The following is a 20,792-nucleotide window of genomic DNA, read 5'->3' on the forward strand; positions in this document are numbered from 1 at the left end:
GAGTGCGATGTCGAACGCTCAGAGCTGGCTGTTTGAACGGAAAAAAATGTGGGTCAGTGGCTGCCAGCCTCGCTGTATACAAATATAGATATTTAAGCGCATATGTTGTTATTGAAGGTGAGCCTGCATACGCATCAAATACCACTCAAAGAAAAGCAATCAAGGTAATGGCTACTTGCGAGACTTTTAGTTTCCCTTCTGCATGGAATGTACGAACATATCCTCCGTGGGTTTATTATCGCGGACTCGTCGAGTTAAAGCGTTGTCAATGCGAGGTGCATGTGCATTTGACAGCATCTATCGTCAGTTCGATGACTAAATTCTAAATGTATCTTTCTGCTGATAAATTTCGACTTGTTCACCAAAATCATTAACGAGTGATATTTGGAATTCATGTTAGCTGTAATGATGTACTACCATCACTCTGATATCGTACTTAGTAATAGATTATATTCTCACTCTTCGAAAATTTATCTTGTATCCGGAAAGTTTCTTTAGAGATGACTTAGCACTTTTTAAATTCGAAGAATCCAATTATCGAATAACGAGCTTATCAAGATGGAGACTATTGAGATGGAGGATGGTACGGAGGGGATGCTCACAGACGTAGGTTTCATGTTCGATGCATTTCTTGAAAAAGTTACATGCAGCTACAATTTCGGTGCCAACGCGGACGTTTCGGTATTGCTCACATATGCCAAAGAGGAGCCAGGTGCACTGCAAAGTGGCCACTACGTCTGGCCAGCAGCTCCTGCACTTTGCGAGTATCTGACTAAGCACCGCGATGCAATCCCAAGCGGGAATATAGTGGAGCTAGGTGCTGGCTGTGGTCTTACTGGTCTTACTGTAGCTCAACTGCGACCTGATGCCACTGTAATCTTTACGGACCACGACCCGGGCGTGCTGAAGGTCATCTCACACAATGCAAGCCAGCAAAAGCGTGCACAGGCTACGTGCCATACAAAGAGTCTGCGATGGGGACCCGATGGCATTCAGGAGATTGAGGCACTTGAGAAATTGCAGGCCGGACCAATGGGCAGCAATCGCGTCACTGAGCTGATCGTCGGCTCCGATGTCATCTATGCTCGTGAGGTGGTTCCTCTACTTTTCTGGACCGTAGATAGACTACTTTCTCTCAGTGGTATGTTCCTCATGTGCTCGAGCTTTTGCTACGATGAGGAGACAGAGACAGAAATTGACATGCAAAGTGTGAAGTTCGGACTCAAAAGAGAGATCATCGAATGTTCCTTGAACGAAGGAGGTACTAGAATACAGTGTTTTACGCGAACAGCAAATAGATAGCCAGTTGAGTGCAAATGGAAGTTCGAGCTCGAAGAATACTACGTTTTACATCTCACTCCTTTTTCAAATCATCCAGAATCAGTAGCAAAGGCATAAAGTTTGTGCTGGACAATATAGTCCAGAACCACTGGATCCAGATACTTGGCCGCCTCAGCGTAATCCGTCGTATTTCTGGCTATCGTGGATGACACGTCGTCAAGCTGAGGCACATGAATGTACGTCACGCAATCTTCAGCAACGTTTTGATCTCTCCATGTCGAATCGACTCCCTTGCGGTCTACCACTAACAATTTCACGAGCTTTCTAAGTTCATCGCCACGTTTCCATTTACCGGCCAAAAGGTCTAAGTACGTGTCGCCTCCGAGCAGCATTGTAAAGTTCGTGTTCCGATATTTATTCCGTAGATAATGGACGAGGTCAATGCTACCAAGTTGTAGCTTCTTTGGACTACCACTCATGGAAACTGAGTCTTCATACATGTTACGCTCTTCTTCTATTACCTTGAGCTTGGCGCCGCCGTCATTTTGGGCCCTAAGCGTCTCTAACGCTAGGCGACACATCTCAACACGGTGCTCGAAAGGCGCAAGCTGCCTTTTACTCGAGTAAATGTGCTGATACACTGGCATAAGCCAAATCTCGTCATATAAGTTACGACAGTGCTGTACTATACCCATGTGTCCCCTTTGTCCTGTCGGCGGGTTAGCCGACAGACCGAATAGCAGCACTTCAAGCGGCATTTTGCAAGATATTCGACGCATGCTAGCGGTCAGTCATTGGATAAATAAATACAACCAGTTGTTGATTGGTGTAAAAGCTCGACAGTATGAAGGTCGTCCTGCAGCGTGTCCTCAGCGCATCCGTGCTTGTTGAGGGTAACGTCGTTGGTGCAATTGGTCCAGGACTGTTGTGCTTTATCGGCATTGGCAATGATGATACTGAAGATGACGCTGAATGGTGTTGTCGTCGTATACTAGTAAGTGTGCTGAAAGTATGTGATAATGCCATGTCATTGTGTCAACTGATGTGCCTACTAGAATGCTCGTTTGTGGCCTGAAGAATCAAAACGTCCATGGAAATTATCTGTAAAGGATAAAGAGTATGAGTTGCTTCTTGTGAGTCAATTTACGCTGCACGGACAATTCCTCGGAAATAAACCTGATTTTCACCTTTCCAGTATGTTTGAAGTGTTGTATGCCCACCAAGCTGATAACTGAATGAACACTATCATGTACTGTTGTAGTGACACCCAGCTTAGCTAAGGAATTCTACGACGCATTCTGCGAGCGCGTGCGTCGTGATTACGTTGCTGACAAAGTGGCGGAGGGTATGTTTGGAGCCTATATGGAAGTCTCACTTGTAAGTTCGTGATGAATTTTGGTCGAGTATCTGTCGTTGTAAATAACTGTGAATGATCTTAGGTGAATGATGGGCCCGTAACGATGCAGCTCGATTCGAAAGTGAGGAAATCTGCAAAATCTTAGTCCACGTAACAATTTCTGCGCATAATATTATAGATACTTGGGATGCTCAGACAGACGACTTATCCTCAAATGCAGTACTATGTAGCTTGAGCATACACGTGATACTTAACAAAAAACCGGCCGTCCCACAGAAACGTCGATGTTCGACACTTACTAATTAAGTATGAAGCATTTGAGTCTTTCTGAATACAGGTTTTACCCGCCAGAAGAGTTTACATCAATGGCAACACTCGATGTCGTGCATCGATACTGAAGTCCAATGGACAAATTAATGATATAAAGACACTCAAATTAAAGAATATATCGTGCACTGAAGTTTTGTCCCGTTAACGCTCAGAAGCAATTATATAAACAGGTAGGCAAGCTACATCACAGGGAATCCTGTTATCGAGACGGCCTGACGGATAGGCGCCAATAACTATGTTGTCGCTTTGAACGTAGAGTTTATCTCTCTCTTATAAGCTTGCACATTGTTATGCTTATTTATTGGAGCGGCGACCTAGACGTTTCAATCGCCTACGGTGGTGTGAACAAGGTCGCTTGCCATGATTTGCCTGTTTCGGCATCGGGTTAGCTGAATTTTACATGTATCAGCTAAAAAACATACCGTTTTAGGTCGACGAGCATTTTGATTGAGCAACTGCAATGCAATCGGTTTCTCTGTCAAGCGCATGCGTTCCAGCGCAAACTCAAGATTGTCCCTCATGTTCATCATATACTGTGGCGCAGCAGGTTTGGCGACAGGGACTTCTCCTATACACCAATCAGATCGACAGATTATAAAGTATATATCAACACGTTTAAGCATATTTAGCTATGGTTACGCGTTGAGAACAAATTCCATGGTTTCATCTGCGAGGAGAAACTGCGGCACGCGGCAGGAGCGCGCAGAGATACGCACTTCGCTACCGTAGACAACATTATTTTGAAGTCCAATAATTGCCGTAAATGTCTAATCTGTGTGACTTACACCAAAAGTGTCACTTTTCCAGAATGACGACAACTGGCATCTTGGCAGGCTTCCTGCCAGCACGTACGTCCCTGCGAGAGAGCCTGATCACCTGTTTATCACATAAATCTTGCGCAATTTGTGAAGCTTATTATCGTTGTATGTGTTAACCTGGTAGTTAACAAGCAGATCTCCGAAAGCGTCGTAGAAGTTACGGGAGAAGTGGAGAATGCGCTTCACAAGGTGAGAAGTTGTGTTGACGCTTAGTTAAGTGAACTCAAAGCTAAGCAATTTCTATACTCTATTAGCGGTTGGATTCTACAGGCGATAAAAAGAAGCAAGCGAAGCAACTGAATGCCGTCGCAAAGGTAAATAGGCTTAGAATTGTGGTGGCGCTTCGAGACTTCATATTCAGTGTTACTTTTGCTCCTTAGGGCTCTGGAAAGTACATGTCTAAGGTGCACCGGACATTTGAAAGGAATTTTGACAAATTTGAGATTTACGTGCAACGGAATATTGTGTCAGTGCCTGAGGCATTAGCTGACGAGGTGACACGGATTCGAGCAGAAAAGCAGAACTCGTTGGGGAAAAGCGAGACTGAAAATACACAAGAAGACGGCAGTGCAGCGTTGCTGACAAAGGAGGAGAGCGAGGAACGACAGCTCGACTCTCAATTAGAGGCGCTGCGTCTAAAATTGCGGGAGTTGACAGCGACTAATCAGCAATTAGACATGGAGAAACAAGTGCTAGAGCAACGCACACAGCATTTCCAGGCTCTAGTATCCCGAGTAGCATTTCTTGACGACGTCCCTGAACGAACAATTGTGCCGCTTAAACGCACAGCAGAGCATATATCGGCTCTTCATGAAGCATTTGTACAAATCGAGACCATCAAGGCAGAGCTTGAAGAGGACACCCGACAATACAGAAAATCGAAGATCGCAACACGCGGCAGCTTTCGAAATTTGCACAGGCGGTTCACAGCACGAACAGCAGAGTTAACGTACAGGACTGTTGAAGATCTAGAAGAGCTTCATAACAAACTACTGATCATGTGAATTCCGCAAAAGTGTATCAAATACAGAATTCGTTGTATATTCTCTCCATTCACAACATCAGTGAAGTTCTAAGTTCGTCACCTTGGCTAGACGTCGCATCGCATGCATCAAGACATTATCAGCAAACTGTAGTGTTGCCAATGTTCCCCAATTTGCGCGATAAGTTCACTCCTCGTCTTTATCGTGCAGGTCGTCCATGACGTCAAAAGCAGCCTCTTCACTCTCCTCACTCTCCATTTCGCCATTTATCTCAATGGGCGTAGGCATGACACCAATCTCCGAGCGTTCGTACTGAATCTTACCGTCCACAAGCAGATAGCTGCCTTTAGAAGCCCCCTCGGCGTGTGTTTCGTCGTGATGACCGTGGTGATCCCAGGGGTGTTCGAGACCCTTTAACACATTTAAAAAAAATCTGAGCCATAACATCAAACGAGACAAAAACATTAATTTTCTGCATACCAGAACGGCAAGGCCGTCATGCTTGGCCCGCCAAAAGACCCAGAGCCAGAGCATCGTGCCGTAGGCCAGAGCCAGATTTTTGTGCACGGCGCTGACGTGAAAGTGCATTCCGTGCGGGTAGTTGTGACTGTGGCCGTGGGACGAGGATACCGCGCGGCGGCCTGACGAAAGAGCCAAACGCCGAGCGAGGATACTAGCGGCACGCATCTTCCTTCCACAGAATGTGTAGATTTTACCGTCTTTATAAAATTTTGCAAGATAAAATATACCTGTAATCGGCATAAGTGAAATGTCAAATCGTTAAAGACCGACATTAGATTAGTGCTTTACCCAAGATAGAGGTTTGCGACGATAATCTCGTACGAGTTGCGCAAAATAAGCTTGAACTCAACGAATCCGTGTAAGCAAAAGCCCTCAATTGGGCTCATGTGCTACACTCAGGAGCGAAAGCGAGAGCCTCTGAAGTAAATGGTCATCCAGTTTGATCTGCTATGATATTCACGATTTATTCTGATCAAACGAATGATTTAACATGTTGCTTTTGAGGCAGAGCTAACAGCTTCGTGACACACTTGTGAGATACCGACCTCTACTTGACGGAGTCTTATCATTTACATAGGTTCCATTGCTTTACCATGTCTGATTATTAACAAATGCACGAAAAATGTGAAGTGATTTTTTGTGAGATCTTTGAATTTTGTATTCGTGCAAACATCGGGACGTGTCAGGTTTACATATACCATCGTACTACGTTACACCCTCCCCATCAAGATGTGGACCACGCTATGGCTCATATCTCTTTTGTCTTTCAGCATATTACAAAAACAAAAGTTAGCGCTCAACGAGCACCCACAGCACGCAACGCAAGCCACGTGGAAATTTAAAAGGGAGATATTTCTTTATGCAAAGATGCTCTTAAAAGCATGCAAAGAGTCTAGTGAAACTCTTTGCATGCTTTTATGAGCATATAATCTACACGTGGTTTGCGTTCCTTACGACTAAGCCCTTATTGCAATATACGATGGCGGGGGCAACGTGTTATTCGACTCTCCAAATTCTGATCCAGCACCGCCTCCTAACTTGGATATATACGACAGAGCCGTTGTGGGAAGTGCGCCGTGCGAGCGACTCCGCGGTTCTTTAAAGAGATAAATACTGAGGGATATCAAAGAACATATTTTTTATAGTGCAACCTTAATATCCCATATCGGAATGAAAGCATCACGTACGATCCACCAGATTTGGTTTTACGCAGTTCTCGTGAGCCCGCCAACCCACCATTCGATCTACTCGCTCATCGAGAGATGTCGAAGGATACTACTAATCCACGGCTGCTTTCGCGAGCTCTCATAGCAAATTCAGCACGTCTTCGCTACTCAGTATCTCATAGAGCGGTTGAAAATGATATTATGGGCTCGTTCTCAATACTACGTTATGTTAAGATTGGGATGATGCATCTCTACAGGTTCCAAACCATATCGCTGCCCTAGTACAAGAGATCCCCTAGCGTTTGAGGATGGCACATGGTGCATCGTCTTCAACGGAGCGTTTCAGACACAACTGGCTTATCATAAAATGGTTTTTGCAAGCCACATAAACAAATTATACGTTTTGTTCTCTTCTGCATGATAAGGGTATACCTCAGTTACTTTGTGCTATGACCATGAAGGGTCCAATGTCGTATCATCAATGAAGTAGTCGTATCACCAAAGCTAATACACGTATAGTCAAGTTTATACCGCCTAATTTTGTTTGCTACCATTTCCTGATTGATGTGTGTTTTACTTATATCTGGCACCATCGTGTTGCATTTGTATATTTCAGCTCCCAGTGTGATTTTGCTGTGAAGCGTAGCCAAATTTACATCAACGAGTTTGGTTGTATCGAAGATCTATTCTCCGACGCGCAACTGAATCTAAAAGGCAAATATCAAATTTCGGATGCAACCGGCAGGCTGACCAAAGGCGTCGGCACATACAACGAGACTTAATCGCCCCATATGTGCACAAATATGTGCTTACCCGCTTATACTTGTCGAATCGCCAATTCATACCGTTTCAATGCATAATAGTATACCGTTTCAGTGCGGTATGCTATTTTTTTTTCATGAATAATCATCCAAGGCGTTTCATCCAAGGCGTTTCATGTGCCTTGTACCGTATCCTGTACCTGGAAAGTCATCATGAGGTATCACTGCACTTTAGATAATCAATAAGTTCTGGACTAAGAAAAAGTGGTGTAAACCCGCAACCAACATCTTCCAAGAAGCGATATGTGAGCTCTGAGCTGCAGTAAATTCAGCATCAAAACACAGGTTGCCGCTGATCCGTACACGGTACGTATTGCCTTTTTAATTGGCAACGTCGCCATCGTACCATGCAGCAATTCACCCATCGGGGAACGGAAGTGCGCATCCACCATCAAATTCAGCCAATTCGGATGGCAAAAGATCGTCATGCCATTCATTAATGATGACGTCGCCGCGCGCATAAACGCATGAACTGTATAATTCACAAATAGCTTAGAGCCAAGCGGATGCAGCATGAGCTTGACAAGAACATACTTCGTTGTATGTAGCCCTTTATAGCGAACGTAATGATTCCAGTTCTTAAGCTGCAAAAGCCCAAAAGTGATTGCACATGCATGCCAATCGACATCTACTTGGTTCAGCACAGCCTGTGGCAAAGGCCAAAGCTTTATATTTGACAAATTTTGAGCTGCGTAGCAATTGTCCATACCAGGGAGCAGTGTGACGTTATAGACGATTTTGTCCGTACGTAGAACGAAGCAAGTTTGTGGGAGAAAATTTCCACTCGGCGCCGATGGCTAACGACAAGAAGCACATTGCGCATAATTGTATCAACTTTGATGCCATTTTGGCGCAAACGTCGATTTCTTATAAAATAAAAGAAATGATGTGTTGTTTATCTTCATTAGTGTTCCTGATCGAGTTGATACGAATATCAACAACAGCGACATCTTTATCACTGCAGAGAGTATTTTTGGCGGAATACGCCGGAAGCACCAGTATATTGTTACATCGACCGTCCAGCGCGCCAGTGGCGGTAAGTTGTCCGGACGCAAATGTTCTGGCCTACGTACGTACCTGATTAAACGATTCATTTGTCCAAAGTGGTGCAAAGTCCACGGACGGATGTGTTAGAATCACATTTGACATTTCGAGCAAGGCTCAAGTGCATGCCTTTCGATAAGTGATAGCTGATATTGACACAGTGCCTTTGACGCTACAATACCATAATTCTGGATTGCTTCATTGAGAATCATGTTTGTGGATACATCCCGCAGAGATGAAGACCACTGTAGACTGATCAGTGTCTTTATCTTGAAGGGATTTGCAAAGTATATTGGCCTGGTCAACTTCTTGCAGATGCACAATGCAAAGTATGCTGACATGGTGTGACCAACTGGGTGGCTCACCAGCATATTTGTGACGGATGTCAAAAGGTGCTAAGACGCGGCAAAAGAGACAATATCAACGGGTGTGAAAGGAAGCCGCGCGAGTGTGCAAATATGGATCATCCGAATACAGACGGCATCTTGGCTTCATGGCGCGACCCTCTCAAGCAAGGTTCTTCTCACCTTCATATGTTCATTAAACGAAAGACAAAATGACCCCGTACGATTGTTAAAGCTGGTTGTTTCACTCATCACATTCAGTGTTCTGCGAGCATTCTCAGTGACATGCTCAAACATGACAGCTGATGAGCTCAGTCCCTCCTCCAGTTACAATTGTATTATCTCGTTAAATGCCCATTCTGCGGTTAATTGCAGCCATACTTGAGGATGATACTGCCTGCTCAATAAATTTCTTTTGAATGTAATCAGGGTAAAATTAAAACCCTCGGACACCCCGGTCACTCAATTCGTGATAAAATAATTTTCATTATAAAAACAATTAGCTTCATCGCTCTTAACAGTAAATATGTTACGCTGCAATGCTAACTCAGCAGTACCATCTTATCATGACGAAGATGTATCATTTTCGATTACGTCACGGCTAGAAGCCACCAGCTTTTAGCTGTGATAAACCGTCGCACTAGCGATATCTCCCAAAGAGCACGACAAACGTTTGTTTGTCTTGTCTCAGCAGAAATAGATCCTTAAGACCGCTCTAATAGCTTCACCAAGCTCTTGGCAATATAATTGCTAGACACTTCAGATAATCCGCTATAATGTATATCTTTAGATAAACGTACTATGTAACGGGGGTTTCACTTTCGCTGGTATGAAGGGTGGGTCACACAAGATAGTGTGACCACACGATGGTGCGGCTGTATTTAAACAAGCAGTCAGCTGGCTGGACTGTCAGTAGATAAGATTTTACTATATGATAGTAGAACCTATAAATTTAGATGTTGGCGGCTTTGACGCAAATAAACCAAGGGGACGCCAAATTCAACTTTAAGTTGCTACGACTTGGTTGGATCGCACACTCAAGCAGCTCGTCGAGCGGGCCTAGATCAGTGGGTCTCAGCTATGCTGAGAACGAGGAGGTAGATCTCCGAACTGCCGAGCAGTTTTCATACACCCGACGGTGTTTTGTCTTTGGAGACACCCGTCACATTCGGATTGGTTGTCCCCTGCGCAAGGCGCATCAAATTCGTCGAAACGACGTTTCGCTTCTATCCAGTCTTGCGGGAAAACGACAACACCCAGAAGGCGCGGGGTGCCCTACTGGGGAATAACCGAGTTCGGTTGACCCTAAAAACGGTAGTGGTTTGCAGGGCGCAGCCCCGAAAAGCCCCGTGCTCTTGTAAACGGAGCGCGTATGCAAGCCTGGCTTGATGATCGTGAAAGCGACCGTGAAGGGCCTTGAATAGCTATGAAAGATCCCGGGGCGTCGGGCAACTATGCATGACGCTCCACAATGGAAGATAGCCAGCTTTGTGCTGAGGCGCCGAAGGCGAGTTTGAGTGTTAATGCTTAGCAACGGGTAAATGTGTCACGATGCTGAAAGTCCATGTAGACCGTGGTGTCAAGGTTTTTTACTCCAAAAGCGTGAAATGCTGCTTAGTCTTTAATTGGATCAAGGTATGACCTTATCCTCGGTATGACATGGCAGGAACATCATGAGCTATGGATCGACTGGAAGTCGAAGACCTTGGGCGTTATGCGCACGTCTCTTGGTGGAGCTTTAGTGAGTAATGAACCCACCTCTGCTAGGAGGCAAAAGCACTATTGGCGCGGGTATTAGACCGAGACGACACCGTGTTGGAGTTTGGAGAATACGAGTTGGTGAACACCAAAGGTGTATCGGACAGGAGTCCCGAGCATGTTACGCGGGCTGAACGTGGAATGGCACATAACCCACTGAGCGCTACTCAATTATTGGAGCAGTCGCTGCATGCAATGCGTGGCATGGTCGAGCAAGGACCGAGACAGCGAGGGCGAGGCCTCAGTGATGCACGTGGAGTGGCACGTTATCCACTGAGCACTGGTCACGTCTCGAAGCAGTCGCTGCATGCTACGAGTGGCATGGTCAGACGAGGTCCGAGGCATTTTGGGCAAGACCCTTCAGATGCGCGTGGAGTGGCACGTTGATCATTAAAAAGACTGCGGAGCTAGCAGCTTTTCGTCGGATGTTGTTAATAGCATCAAAGCTCCGGTGGAGCAGGAAATGGGGTTAACACTCGACGACGCTGAGTGCGTGTTCACACTGGTCCCGACGAGATGTACCACCTCTGTAAAGAGGGAACATCGACGCCGTAGGCTAGCTGCACGACACCGTGAGTCGACCCTGACCAAGGATGTGTCTACCGTCCACGATAAGACACAGCTATACATCCTCGTCAATGGTATTACAGGGGGGGGCGACGTCACCCTCGAGGCCATTCCTGCGGTGGATGCCTTCTTAATCTGGACGAGATGTCCCTCGAAGTTTTCGGCGGAGCAGGGACGACTTAGCCAAATTGGTCATCACTAGACCGGAAGAGGAGATCAACTCGTCGTCGCTTCTGGATGAAGCTTTCCTGGAGGACATCAAAAGGGTGCTGGGTGCACAAAGTGGATCTTTGATCCTAAAGAATCCTTCGGATCCGTACCACCCTTTGGCAAAGAAAGCTCAAGATGCCATCTGAAAAGGCCTGTCGTCGGTCATCCCTCCGGACCAAGGTGCGCTCTGGATACGGGCCAAATACTGCCTAACAAGCTAATAGCCACTGCCCAAGGGGCAGTGCGACGTCATTGACGCCTTCTTCCGTGCGAAGCACGACATAGAAATGGCGCGTGAGAGCAAGTCTCCCCATTCGACACCCATGATTTTGTTCGGAACACGAAGGGCAATTGGCGTATCGTTCACGCTTACGATAAGCTAAACGTTGCCATCATTCCGGCACAGACGCCGATCCTCGGAAAGAAGTTCTCCAGAACAATATGGTTGGCTGTACGATTGCTCATGAGAGCGAGTGATATTCCGCTGATAGCGGTGAGTATTCCGAGCGGCATGGCTGAAAAAAAATCATATCGTCCATTAAGGAGCGGTGCTCGAGTGCATGCGCACGAATAAGCTGTATGCTAATGCTGATAATTGTATCTTCTGTGCTGAAGAAAGTCCTACTTTAGGGTGTTTCAAGGGGAAGCGTGGCATTCGAGCGGTTTCCGCTACGGTCAAGGCCATTGGATACTGGTCAGTTTCAATGAAAAAAGTCTTGCGCAAGTGGCTTGGCCTCCTTAATTACTTGCACAAATACGGTGAGAAAAACGCAGAACTGGCACGGTCATTGTCGAATTTTCCTAAAGAAAAATACGGAATGATGTTGGTACGCCGAGAATCAGTTGGCTTTTGACGAGGTCAAAGACAGCCATCTTCATGCACCAAACTTGCGTTGCCAGACCCTGATCGTCCATTCAGTGTCGTCTGTGAAGCATCGGATTTTGCCATCGGCTGTGCACTGCTGCAAGCAAATGCCGAGGAGTGATTTCGGGTGATTGCGTTCGAATTTTGTCAGCTTAAGACTGCAGACAAAAACTTAGTAGTTCACGACAGGAAAATACTTGCGATGAAGTATGACTTGTCAAGTTCAGGGTTCACCTGCTCGGCTCCAAGCCGTTCGCAATCTACACAAACCATGCGTTGCTACGCACTTGAACTTAGTCGCCTCACCTCTCGCAGAGGATTATCAGGTGGCTCTTCTTCTTCGCATGTGTAACTTCGAGGTGAGGTATAAGCCAGAGAAGCAGAATGCTTGGCAAATGCGTTGTTATACAGACCAGACTATGAGCTTGCTCTTGACGTCATCCGTGACGGATGTGATCCGCGAGCGCGGGTGATGATATTTGCGCTTCGCTGCTGGTGCATGTGCAGCGAAGCTGCCGTAGCTTTTTGCTGAGAGAAAGCTAAGCGAAGATCACCAACCTAATGTCCTTTTCATGAACCAGTACAAGTGTTGCGGATTGCAATCCGCAACTTCTAAGTTCTAAAATCTTAACCAAGGCAAACGAACACTATTGTTTAAAAAACGAATCTGTATTTTGCTGTCTGAGTTGTGGCAGAGCCACCAATATTTTAAAATTCTGGTTTCTCCTAATTAATATAGTAATGCCTAGTTAATATAGCAAAACCTAATTACCATACTAATATGCTTAACTACCGGCAATCCTACCACGTGGCGACAACGTAACCTTTACTAAAGCGTGCTTTAGCGTCTTACGCAATGGTTATAGTTGCGAATGCACAGGGAATGAATTCCTTTCTTACAGGAGAACTTGTAAGTCCGTTACAGCAAGTATTTTAGACACTCGGTAAAGAAGTTGTCGTCGCAACTGCGTGCACAGCTGAACCGATCTTCGTTGAATGATGGATATTTGTATCTTAGCACCGATTTAACGGATACGCCACGAATCGTGGCTCCTCACTATGAGGATTTATAATACCGTATCCTGTATGAGGCCCACGACACCCCACTTAGTGGCCATCTCAGTCGTGAGAAGACGTACAGCCTTCAGGGTTGCCACTACTTGTATCCCAAGCTGTGCAAATGGACGAGATCAAGTATGCGCACGTGTGAGACGTGTCAGAGGGTGATACCCTCTCCGAATGCGGCGGCGCCGCTGGCCGGGTTGCCAATATCCTCCGGCTGTTGGCAGTCCATGCCTTTGGACTTTGTGATTGGTATGCCGAAGAACTCGGCTGGCAACTAGGGCGTAGTGGTCTCTGTCGACCATTTGAGAAAGATGACTCATTTTGGGGCAGTGCCCGATACCAACGACGGTGTCGGTACAGCGACGCTGTTTGTGAATCGTGTTTTTTAACAACATGGATTCCCGGAGTTAATTGTCTCTGACAGAGACCCACGCTTCACTGGGAGGTTTCAGCAGACGATCTTTAAGGTGCTGAACACAAAGTTGACTATGTCAACAGCGTACCAGTCACAGACCGATGGTCACACTGAGCGTGCGAATTGCGTCGTGAAAGCCGTCTCTTGCAGCGTCTGCGCTAAGAATCTGAGGCGCTGGAGCGCCATGTTGCGACTCGTACAGTTTGCTCTGAACAATGCAGTGGCTTCACGACGCTCTACGTGAACGGGCTCGTTCTCGCCATCCCACGATTCAGGACTTGGTGGGGGAAAAGTAGCCGAGCGGCTAGCTGATGTCAGCCCTCTCACTGTTTGTAAGAAAGTCGATCACTTCCTGTCTACCAGACTGAGTGTGCTACGACACGTTCGCGATGCGATGGCTGAAAGCCAAGACTTGCAGAAGGAACATGCAGACGGAAGAGGTAGAGGCAATGCTAAAAGCTTTGAGATCGGTGATCTAATTTCTTGTATGCTATATACCTTCCTACCCGAGCAATTTCTGCCGTCGTTAAGACGAAGTTCTGTTAACGGTTTATTGAACCTTTCAAGTTTGTGGCCGAGCGGAGGGCCTTGAGGTTTTGCGAAACATTTCGAAACGGATGCACACCTTTCCGGTGTTTTATGAGGGCTTACTTAATCCGTACCGGGATCCGGCGCAAGTGAACGAGGAAGCGTTGGCGCCGGAGCGAATCCCACAGGCACTCGAACACCCAGAAGCTGGACAAGCACTTGGTTTGAGCACGTAGTGCATCGTTTGCCATATCTAACGGCGCAAAGTGCTCCGCTTTCGCTTAAAGCGACGCATTCATCTGCTCAACGGTTAGGAACCGCTCTGACAGAGCGCGATAGTTCTCAACGTAAGGCAACCGGTAATCAACATGCTCCAAGATCTCTAGCATTTACGCGCAGCGGTTTGCAACCCCAGCATGATGCTCAACTGAGTATCGATCGCGACATACCTCCTCCTCAAAAGCTCAAAGAGCATCGCAAGTCACCGGACGGCGATCGATACATTCATCATAGTTTACCGCCGACTAATTTCCACGAGAACGGGGTGTCCACTATCACGTGGAAAGTCTTGTGGGTCGACGTCGTCGACAGGGTTAAATCCAGTATCCTGTGAAGATGCGGGGATACCACGACCTCGCGAACTCGTGAGAGATTGAAGTGACACTTCGGCAAGAGTACCCAGAAGTCGTGAACACTTATGATATGAGGGATCAAGACGTTCTTCGACGTCGTACGCATCGCGCGCGCTCGGCAATAACCAGGGGATCCGAAGGGTCATGAGCAGAGCTCAATATATGGGCCTGAGCTGCTGCGGTAGCAGGCTCAACCATGTGAGAGACCACAGAGCTCGCGGGTGTATGATGAATCAATCCATACATCGCAGGGAGACAATCCGAAGGAAGTCGGCGACGCGCCTTGATTTTGGCAAACTCGAACCAAAGATGACGTTTCACACACGCGCCTTCCTCCTTGTGGCCCAACTGTAAGTTGTGCAACGAGGATATTTTCCGGTGCCGTTGCACCCATCTCTCAAAGCGCTCCTCGTCCTCCGCAGCGGTTTTACCGGGGGCGAGCACCGCAGGAATTGTCCGTGGCGCGGGTACAAGGCGCCGCCTGTTTGAGCACGAAGTCGAGCGCGGTGCGTATTCACCGAGATTTCCTAAGGAACCAAGAATACATCTCGGAAAGCTATTCGTCGGTCAAGCTCAGCTTGTGCAGTGGCCGGGGGCCCGATCACGTAGACACCCAACGACCGAGTAATCACGCCGTTCGCTTCTGTAGTGGGATTGGAAGCCGTATTCCACACAAGGGTCAAGGACCGACCGTGGATGCCCGCGCATGGAAGCCGCTCTGCGGACAGCATCCTGCCACTGCTTCTGTGCCTTGTTGAGGTCATTGGTAATGACAAAACTTCCCCCAGAAGTCGAAATTTTGGGAATCGTACACGGCGTCCGCAAGGATTAAGCAGAACTCACGTCGCGCCACTGGGGCTCCTTGCCCTCTTCTTCTCCCATCTTTCAAAACGAGTATTCGACTCGTAGTCGACTTCCTCTGCCTCGACGAGGTAATCCATCGCCCGTGGCGGGTGCGGTGCTCGGTTGTGTGTGGACATTGCGTCTGTATTCTTGATCGTACGATCCTGTCGCTAAAAACGCGCTGCGCGTTACTCAGTTACCGAGAGCGTGGACTGCGCTTCCCTTGAAGCCGCGAACATGCTGTCAGAAGGCGCACCGCGTGTAGGAGACGAAGAAGGGGTCTGCCCACGGGCGTTCTCGAAACCAGCGAGACTGAGTGTCTTCCGTGTCCCCGACACAGGTCTAATTGATCAGAGAATGCGTGGAATAGGTCCTGATGATGTTGTGGTGTCTTAGACAAGCGAGTCTCGTTCGAGGCGACAGTTGAATGTGAACTGTTGATGTTTACAATCTTGAAGGGGAAGAGTGTAACAGGATTACACGTACCCTGGTATGAAGGAGTGGGTAACATAAGATGGCGTGACCAAACAATGGTACGGCTACACTTGAACAAGAAGTCAGTAAGTGGCTGGACTGCCAGTAGTTATACATTGAATTAGGTTATACTTTATATATAGGAAAACCTATAGCTTTAGATATTGGCGGCTTTTTTTGCCGCAAAAATAAAACCGAGAAGTACAGTATGCTCTTAGAGCAAAAGAGTTAATTAGCGTTGGTTAAGGTTGTAATTACTCTTTGAGTAAGTGAGTTGTGATCCGCTACACTCGTACTGGTTTTAATTATAGAACGAAGGTCACCGACCTTAACCAAGATTCCTCTAAGCGAAAGAGCTTCGACAGCCCCGCTGCGCATGAGCAACGTCACTACTCTGCTGGCAATTAAATCGATAAAAGACACTCGGACCATTCACGGTGCCAGCTATACCTCAAGCTGTTAAGCTGTTATCCGAGTGTGTGTAACGCACCAGCAATTGCTGCGTCACATGCCAGGAAGCAGGATTTTGTTGATTTTTCGACTCATTTCGGTCGACAACGATGTTACGGCGCCAGTCTGGCCGAATGTTGATTTGGGTGTCATCTTGAATACTAAAATACCAATTTTGCCGACGATATCTATGCTCAACTTAAGAAAACAGGAATGCAAATGTCTTGATATGCCTTCGTTCTATCTTAACGTCTCACAAAAACCATCTTTCTCGAGAATCTTGACAGTATCCAATTTGTATTCTGTATTGGTCTTCATAGCCTCTGCATTTTTGTTTGGCCGGAACTTTCACTGGCCTTATGATTGGTGTCTTTTCTGTTGAGCATTTTCATCCATGAGTCGTTAGCGAGTGTTTAAAGCCATTATTCGGGATAGGATGCGTTAATAACGAAGACATGATCCCTCCTGTATCACTCAAACACTTTGCTTGCTAGAGCTACTTCTCCTGTAATCTCATGATGACTTTAGTCCGCTGAGTCTCCCGGTCGAATTTGTACCTACCGATACTTGACACGTTGACAAATGTTGTTCAGACTTAAAACTAGGGACACTTTAACAAATAGTAGCACAAATAATAGCACACTTAAAGCTTTAGCAGCTTGAGAACTATGAATGCTTCTAATGACGCTTCAAAGTCGATAGAGCTGCGATGCAATTGTATGTCTGATGGAGGACGTTGACGTTCCTTTTATTCCTTTTATCTGAGACGCTTATATTAAGCGCAAATGCTTAGTAATATAACATTGGATGTGCCGCTGCTTTACAACAACAAAAATTGTCCTCTCTATCCTTTCACAATCACATTGAGTGAAGTCTCAAGCAACGCACATGTCGAGTCACCCCTCGTATTTCTTGTAAAGAAGTCTATCTCGATTCGCCATATCGCGGGTACGATTGCCCAGCTGCTTCACACACCTTGATTTGTAAAAGTGGATGATCTCGATCGAAGGTCGTGCTTTCCAGAAGATTATACCAGCTATGGTGTTTGGACCTAAACAGCGTTGAAGGGAATAGCTTTGAGGCCACAGACCAACGATGTAAAGAGAATCGGATTCATTCTACCCGTCGGCAATTCAGCACGAATGAGCTTTCATGAAGTACAAGCATTAAAATCGGTTTGAATAGCGTCCAAGTCTCGGATATTCCGTGGATATTACAGTCTAGACGGCAAAAGGCCCCACTTGTCAAACGAATGGCAAATGATAATCGTTATGCCTCACAACATGACCAAACATAAGTGTAGAGGCCTCAAAACTAGTACCATAGGTATGTTGAAAAAGAAACTTAGATTGTAGTTGAACCAAACGAATTTATTAAATCAATCGGTATGGAGTGAAGTTTGCTCATCATTAATACATAATTGTCCACGATACCGCTACAGATGCTTTGATGAGCATTGATTAGCCACTCAGTCATTAGTGAGAAAATGATGCTCGGTTAGGAACGCTTGAGTCAGACCCACCGATGCATGGTAGACGTCCCACTTGTACTACGCTTTCCGTCGCTTAATCTCTCTACAGTAAAACCTGTCTAAATTAAACATGTTGAGACTGGGGGAGAGTGTTTAATTTTACAAGGGTTTTAAATTAAACAGGTTTAATTTAGACAGGTTTTACTGTTTATTGCCCAACATGGGTCCATATCGTTTGTTAAAATTAGAGAGGGTTTTAAATTGAACAGGTTTAATTTAGACAGGTTCTACTGTATCTTGTTTAGTTCCTTCAGTTCTTGCACCGACTCGTATTGTCGTAAGATGTCACTTTTCTGTCAGAGCTCGGAATATGACGCAAAGCACCTCGTCTTCAAGGCTTGTACATTGCTAAATTTGGGGTAATATCTGACTCAAACTGAACTTCAAAAATCTTCTGCTCTATCATGGCAAGTACTGAATCTTACTAACGGCACGAATACTACTCCATATCACTTCTCTAGCTGACAGTATTGCAACTGTGCAATTTCCTTGGCTCCCATTCAAACTAACGATACACCGTAAGCGTGCCAGCACTATAAGCACCTCATTGGCACAGTTCGCGGAATTGGGTGCGTACCATGTCGATCTAGCATTGTAGATAGAGTTTTGTCCGAACTGTATATAATTCATTCAGCTCAACGGCGTAGATCATGGCTAGTATCTCTTTGCTCATGTTCAAGCTCCTCAATTGGATAGTACTTTAAAAAGTACCTGTGACAATTCACTCTCGATGAACGACATACTTAAAAAATTTATGCAGCTTTTGTTTCCATAATCTCCGCTTCTCACATGCAAATGGAATGACCTCGCTTTTTCTTTACTAAATTTGAGTCTCAAGTTGTGTATATAAGCGAAAGTGTTAGCTCGTTGAGGTGAGGCGTTTTAAGCACAGACTACTTTACAATACTTTCATATAGATGTCTGTCGGTACTCCTTGTACTTGATGTTTTGATGCGATTGCTATTCTCTAGAGTATTCTACGATGATCGCGCTTTGAGATAAGTGCCAGATGTGCGAGCGTTGGCGGATGCGAAATGCTGAATTCACTGGACAAGATTGAGTACAGAGATAGCCGCGAAGCAAGCGACTTTTCTATCTGGCTGTAAAATGGATGTTGACGGCAGAGTATCAAATATTTCTGTGAGTCTATCCAGTATCTTAAATCGCGCATACCCACAAGAGTATTTATCTCAGCCCATGCACAGGCACGCGCGAGCAAGGATCCTTGAAATTATCCCAACACATCTATTTCGATGCTGATCATCACGATCAAACCATTCTTCTATCATGCTTTTCGTTGAACGATGTGACCTATCGTAAATAAGCCAAGATTTTTATCTAAGAATTTATCGTCATCATTTTAAAGTGTCATGCATCTTCGTGAATATTGGATAACGAAGTAAACGATAATGCACTACCTAGGTATCAAAGCTATCCAAATACTTGCTAAAGGAATTTGGCAAATAGATTATGTCAATTCATAGATGAATCACTCACAAAATTGACGTCTATGTGACTTTGAGACCTAATCCCAGTTGAAAAAGGTCAGCTGTTGTAGATTTTTAGCTCACGCCAAGATTGAAAAAAAAACGGCTGCATGTCGACGGCAAGACAGGATCAGAAAGGAGTTCATTTTACTAGATGCTAAATTTTTGTTGCTGGTTATAGTATGGCGCAATTGATATTCACGATTCGTCGAACTATCCTAAAATGACTCAATCGCTAGACTTGCGCTGGATCTATCCAACGATGTCCCGACAAATATCTCAGAACATATCATAGCAATTTGATGGGTACACAACATGCGGTAAAAATAAAGAGGCTGTAGACCCGCTCGAATGCAAGTAATTCTTAGCCTTTGTCGCAAATCTCTACCTATACTTGAGCTCTGAATGATTATAATTTAGTTGTACCAGCCGCTAGTCTCGACACTTGACCAATTTGGTGGCTAATGGACTTGTATGGAACGAACCAATTTAAAAGCTATCGTTGTGGTACAACAATAAACTTCCAGTTTGAGCTTTAGTCATTGATGTTTTCTAAGCTCACAAGGGTGTTCTGGAGTCTATCTTTTATTATATTTACAATGTGTCGTAAATGGTTGGCACTCTGCCTGTTTGAAAAAGGGCAGGGCTGAACAAAACATGACCACGTACAATAAATGAGAAGAATTACAGATCTTTCATTTTTATTTTACGTTCGCAGCAGCCACGCAAAACTTACCGTCTGCTCATTTTATCCCTTCGAAGTGCGTATACACTATATGCTTCTGTCAAGGATTTTCGTTCTTCTATCGTGTATTAACTATGCTTCGCTCCAAGCGGTGGGTTCGAGACAAACAATACCGGTGAATGATGCATTGCTGAAAAGCGACGTCGACACGAGCAACGCAATCTCGTTTTTCAATGACAAACAAAGGCGTTTGAGAGTGCACGACACCGATGACGAAGATCGCAGAGCTTATCTTGTTTCAGAGGATGAAGAACGACATCTGATAGGAAGCATTATTGAAGCCGTTAGAAATTACCTCGACCCAACATACCACAGTGTGAAGATGTTTGTCGACCCACGCAAAACTCATCAGGACCTCTATCAAGCTGGAGTGGATTCTTCAGCCTTACATTCAGCGTTGTGTATTAGTGAAATCAAAACAGATCTTGATATCAAAAAAGCTCGTTATATAGCGTTGATACCAACTTCATGGACTCGCGAAGAACTCGTGGCCAAGTGGCGGGGGTATGATGATTATTGGGTAATGATGAACATGAAAAAAAAAGGGTTGAAATGA

General features: G+C 45.6%; 8 protein-coding genes across 8 annotated transcripts; 4 read left to right on the forward strand and 4 right to left on the reverse strand.

Moving 5' to 3' along the window:
- Window positions 1–558: 558 nt before the first annotated feature.
- On the forward strand, window positions 559–1,302 carry PHALS_10111 (Predicted methyltransferase; the record flags this gene model as incomplete). Its single annotated transcript, XM_024725479.1, has 1 exon — window positions 559–1,302. One exon carries the CDS (start codon window positions 559–561, stop codon window positions 1,300–1,302), a length of 744 nt encoding a protein of 247 aa, XP_024576252.1.
- A 68-nt stretch (window positions 1,303–1,370) lies between these two features.
- Window positions 1,371–2,060, reverse strand: PHALS_10112 (nicotinate nucleotide adenylyltransferase; the record flags this gene model as incomplete). The annotated part of the gene is made up of 1 exon (XM_024725480.1): window positions 1,371–2,060. The coding sequence occupies one exon, from the start codon at window positions 2,058–2,060 to the stop codon at window positions 1,371–1,373; it is 690 nt and encodes a 229-aa protein (XP_024576253.1).
- Window positions 2,061–2,125: 65 nt separating this feature from the next.
- PHALS_10113 (d-tyrosyl-trna deacylase) lies at window positions 2,126–2,873 on the forward strand (the record flags this gene model as incomplete). The annotated part of the gene is made up of 5 exons (XM_024725482.1): window positions 2,126–2,275; window positions 2,337–2,475; window positions 2,543–2,658; window positions 2,721–2,759; window positions 2,817–2,873. The coding sequence occupies 5 exons, from the start codon at window positions 2,126–2,128 to the stop codon at window positions 2,871–2,873; spliced, it is 501 nt and encodes a 166-aa protein (XP_024576254.1).
- A 389-nt stretch (window positions 2,874–3,262) lies between these two features.
- On the reverse strand, window positions 3,263–3,635 carry PHALS_10114 (uncharacterized protein; the record flags this gene model as incomplete). Its single annotated transcript, XM_024725483.1, has 3 exons — window positions 3,263–3,337; window positions 3,391–3,536; window positions 3,608–3,635. 3 exons carry the CDS (start codon window positions 3,633–3,635, stop codon window positions 3,263–3,265), a joined length of 249 nt encoding a protein of 82 aa, XP_024576255.1.
- Window positions 3,636–3,776: 141 nt separating this feature from the next.
- PHALS_10115 (hypothetical protein F443_10147) lies at window positions 3,777–4,790 on the forward strand (the record flags this gene model as incomplete). Its single annotated transcript, XM_024725484.1, has 4 exons — window positions 3,777–3,816; window positions 3,911–3,975; window positions 4,041–4,100; window positions 4,167–4,790. 4 exons carry the CDS (start codon window positions 3,777–3,779, stop codon window positions 4,788–4,790), a joined length of 789 nt encoding a protein of 262 aa, XP_024576256.1.
- A 165-nt stretch (window positions 4,791–4,955) lies between these two features.
- Window positions 4,956–5,456, reverse strand: PHALS_10116 (uncharacterized protein; the record flags this gene model as incomplete). The annotated part of the gene is made up of 2 exons (XM_024725485.1): window positions 4,956–5,180; window positions 5,250–5,456. The coding sequence occupies 2 exons, from the start codon at window positions 5,454–5,456 to the stop codon at window positions 4,956–4,958; spliced, it is 432 nt and encodes a 143-aa protein (XP_024576257.1).
- An 11,071-nt stretch (window positions 5,457–16,527) lies between these two features.
- Window positions 16,528–16,791, reverse strand: PHALS_10117 (uncharacterized protein; the record flags this gene model as incomplete). Its single annotated transcript, XM_024725486.1, has 2 exons — window positions 16,528–16,661; window positions 16,737–16,791. 2 exons carry the CDS (start codon window positions 16,789–16,791, stop codon window positions 16,528–16,530), a joined length of 189 nt encoding a protein of 62 aa, XP_024576258.1.
- A 3,476-nt stretch (window positions 16,792–20,267) lies between these two features.
- PHALS_10118 (RxLR-like protein) lies at window positions 20,268–20,792 on the forward strand (the record flags this gene model as incomplete). Its single annotated transcript, XM_024725487.1, has 1 exon — window positions 20,268–20,792. The coding sequence occupies one exon, from the start codon at window positions 20,268–20,270 to the stop codon at window positions 20,790–20,792; it is 525 nt and encodes a 174-aa protein (XP_024576259.1).

Source organism: Plasmopara halstedii (assembly GCF_900000015.1).
Source record: "Plasmopara halstedii genome assembly, contig: Scaffold_444, whole genome shotgun sequence".
In the NCBI taxonomy this organism is placed as follows: domain Eukaryota; phylum Oomycota; class Peronosporomycetes; order Peronosporales; family Peronosporaceae; genus Plasmopara; species Plasmopara halstedii.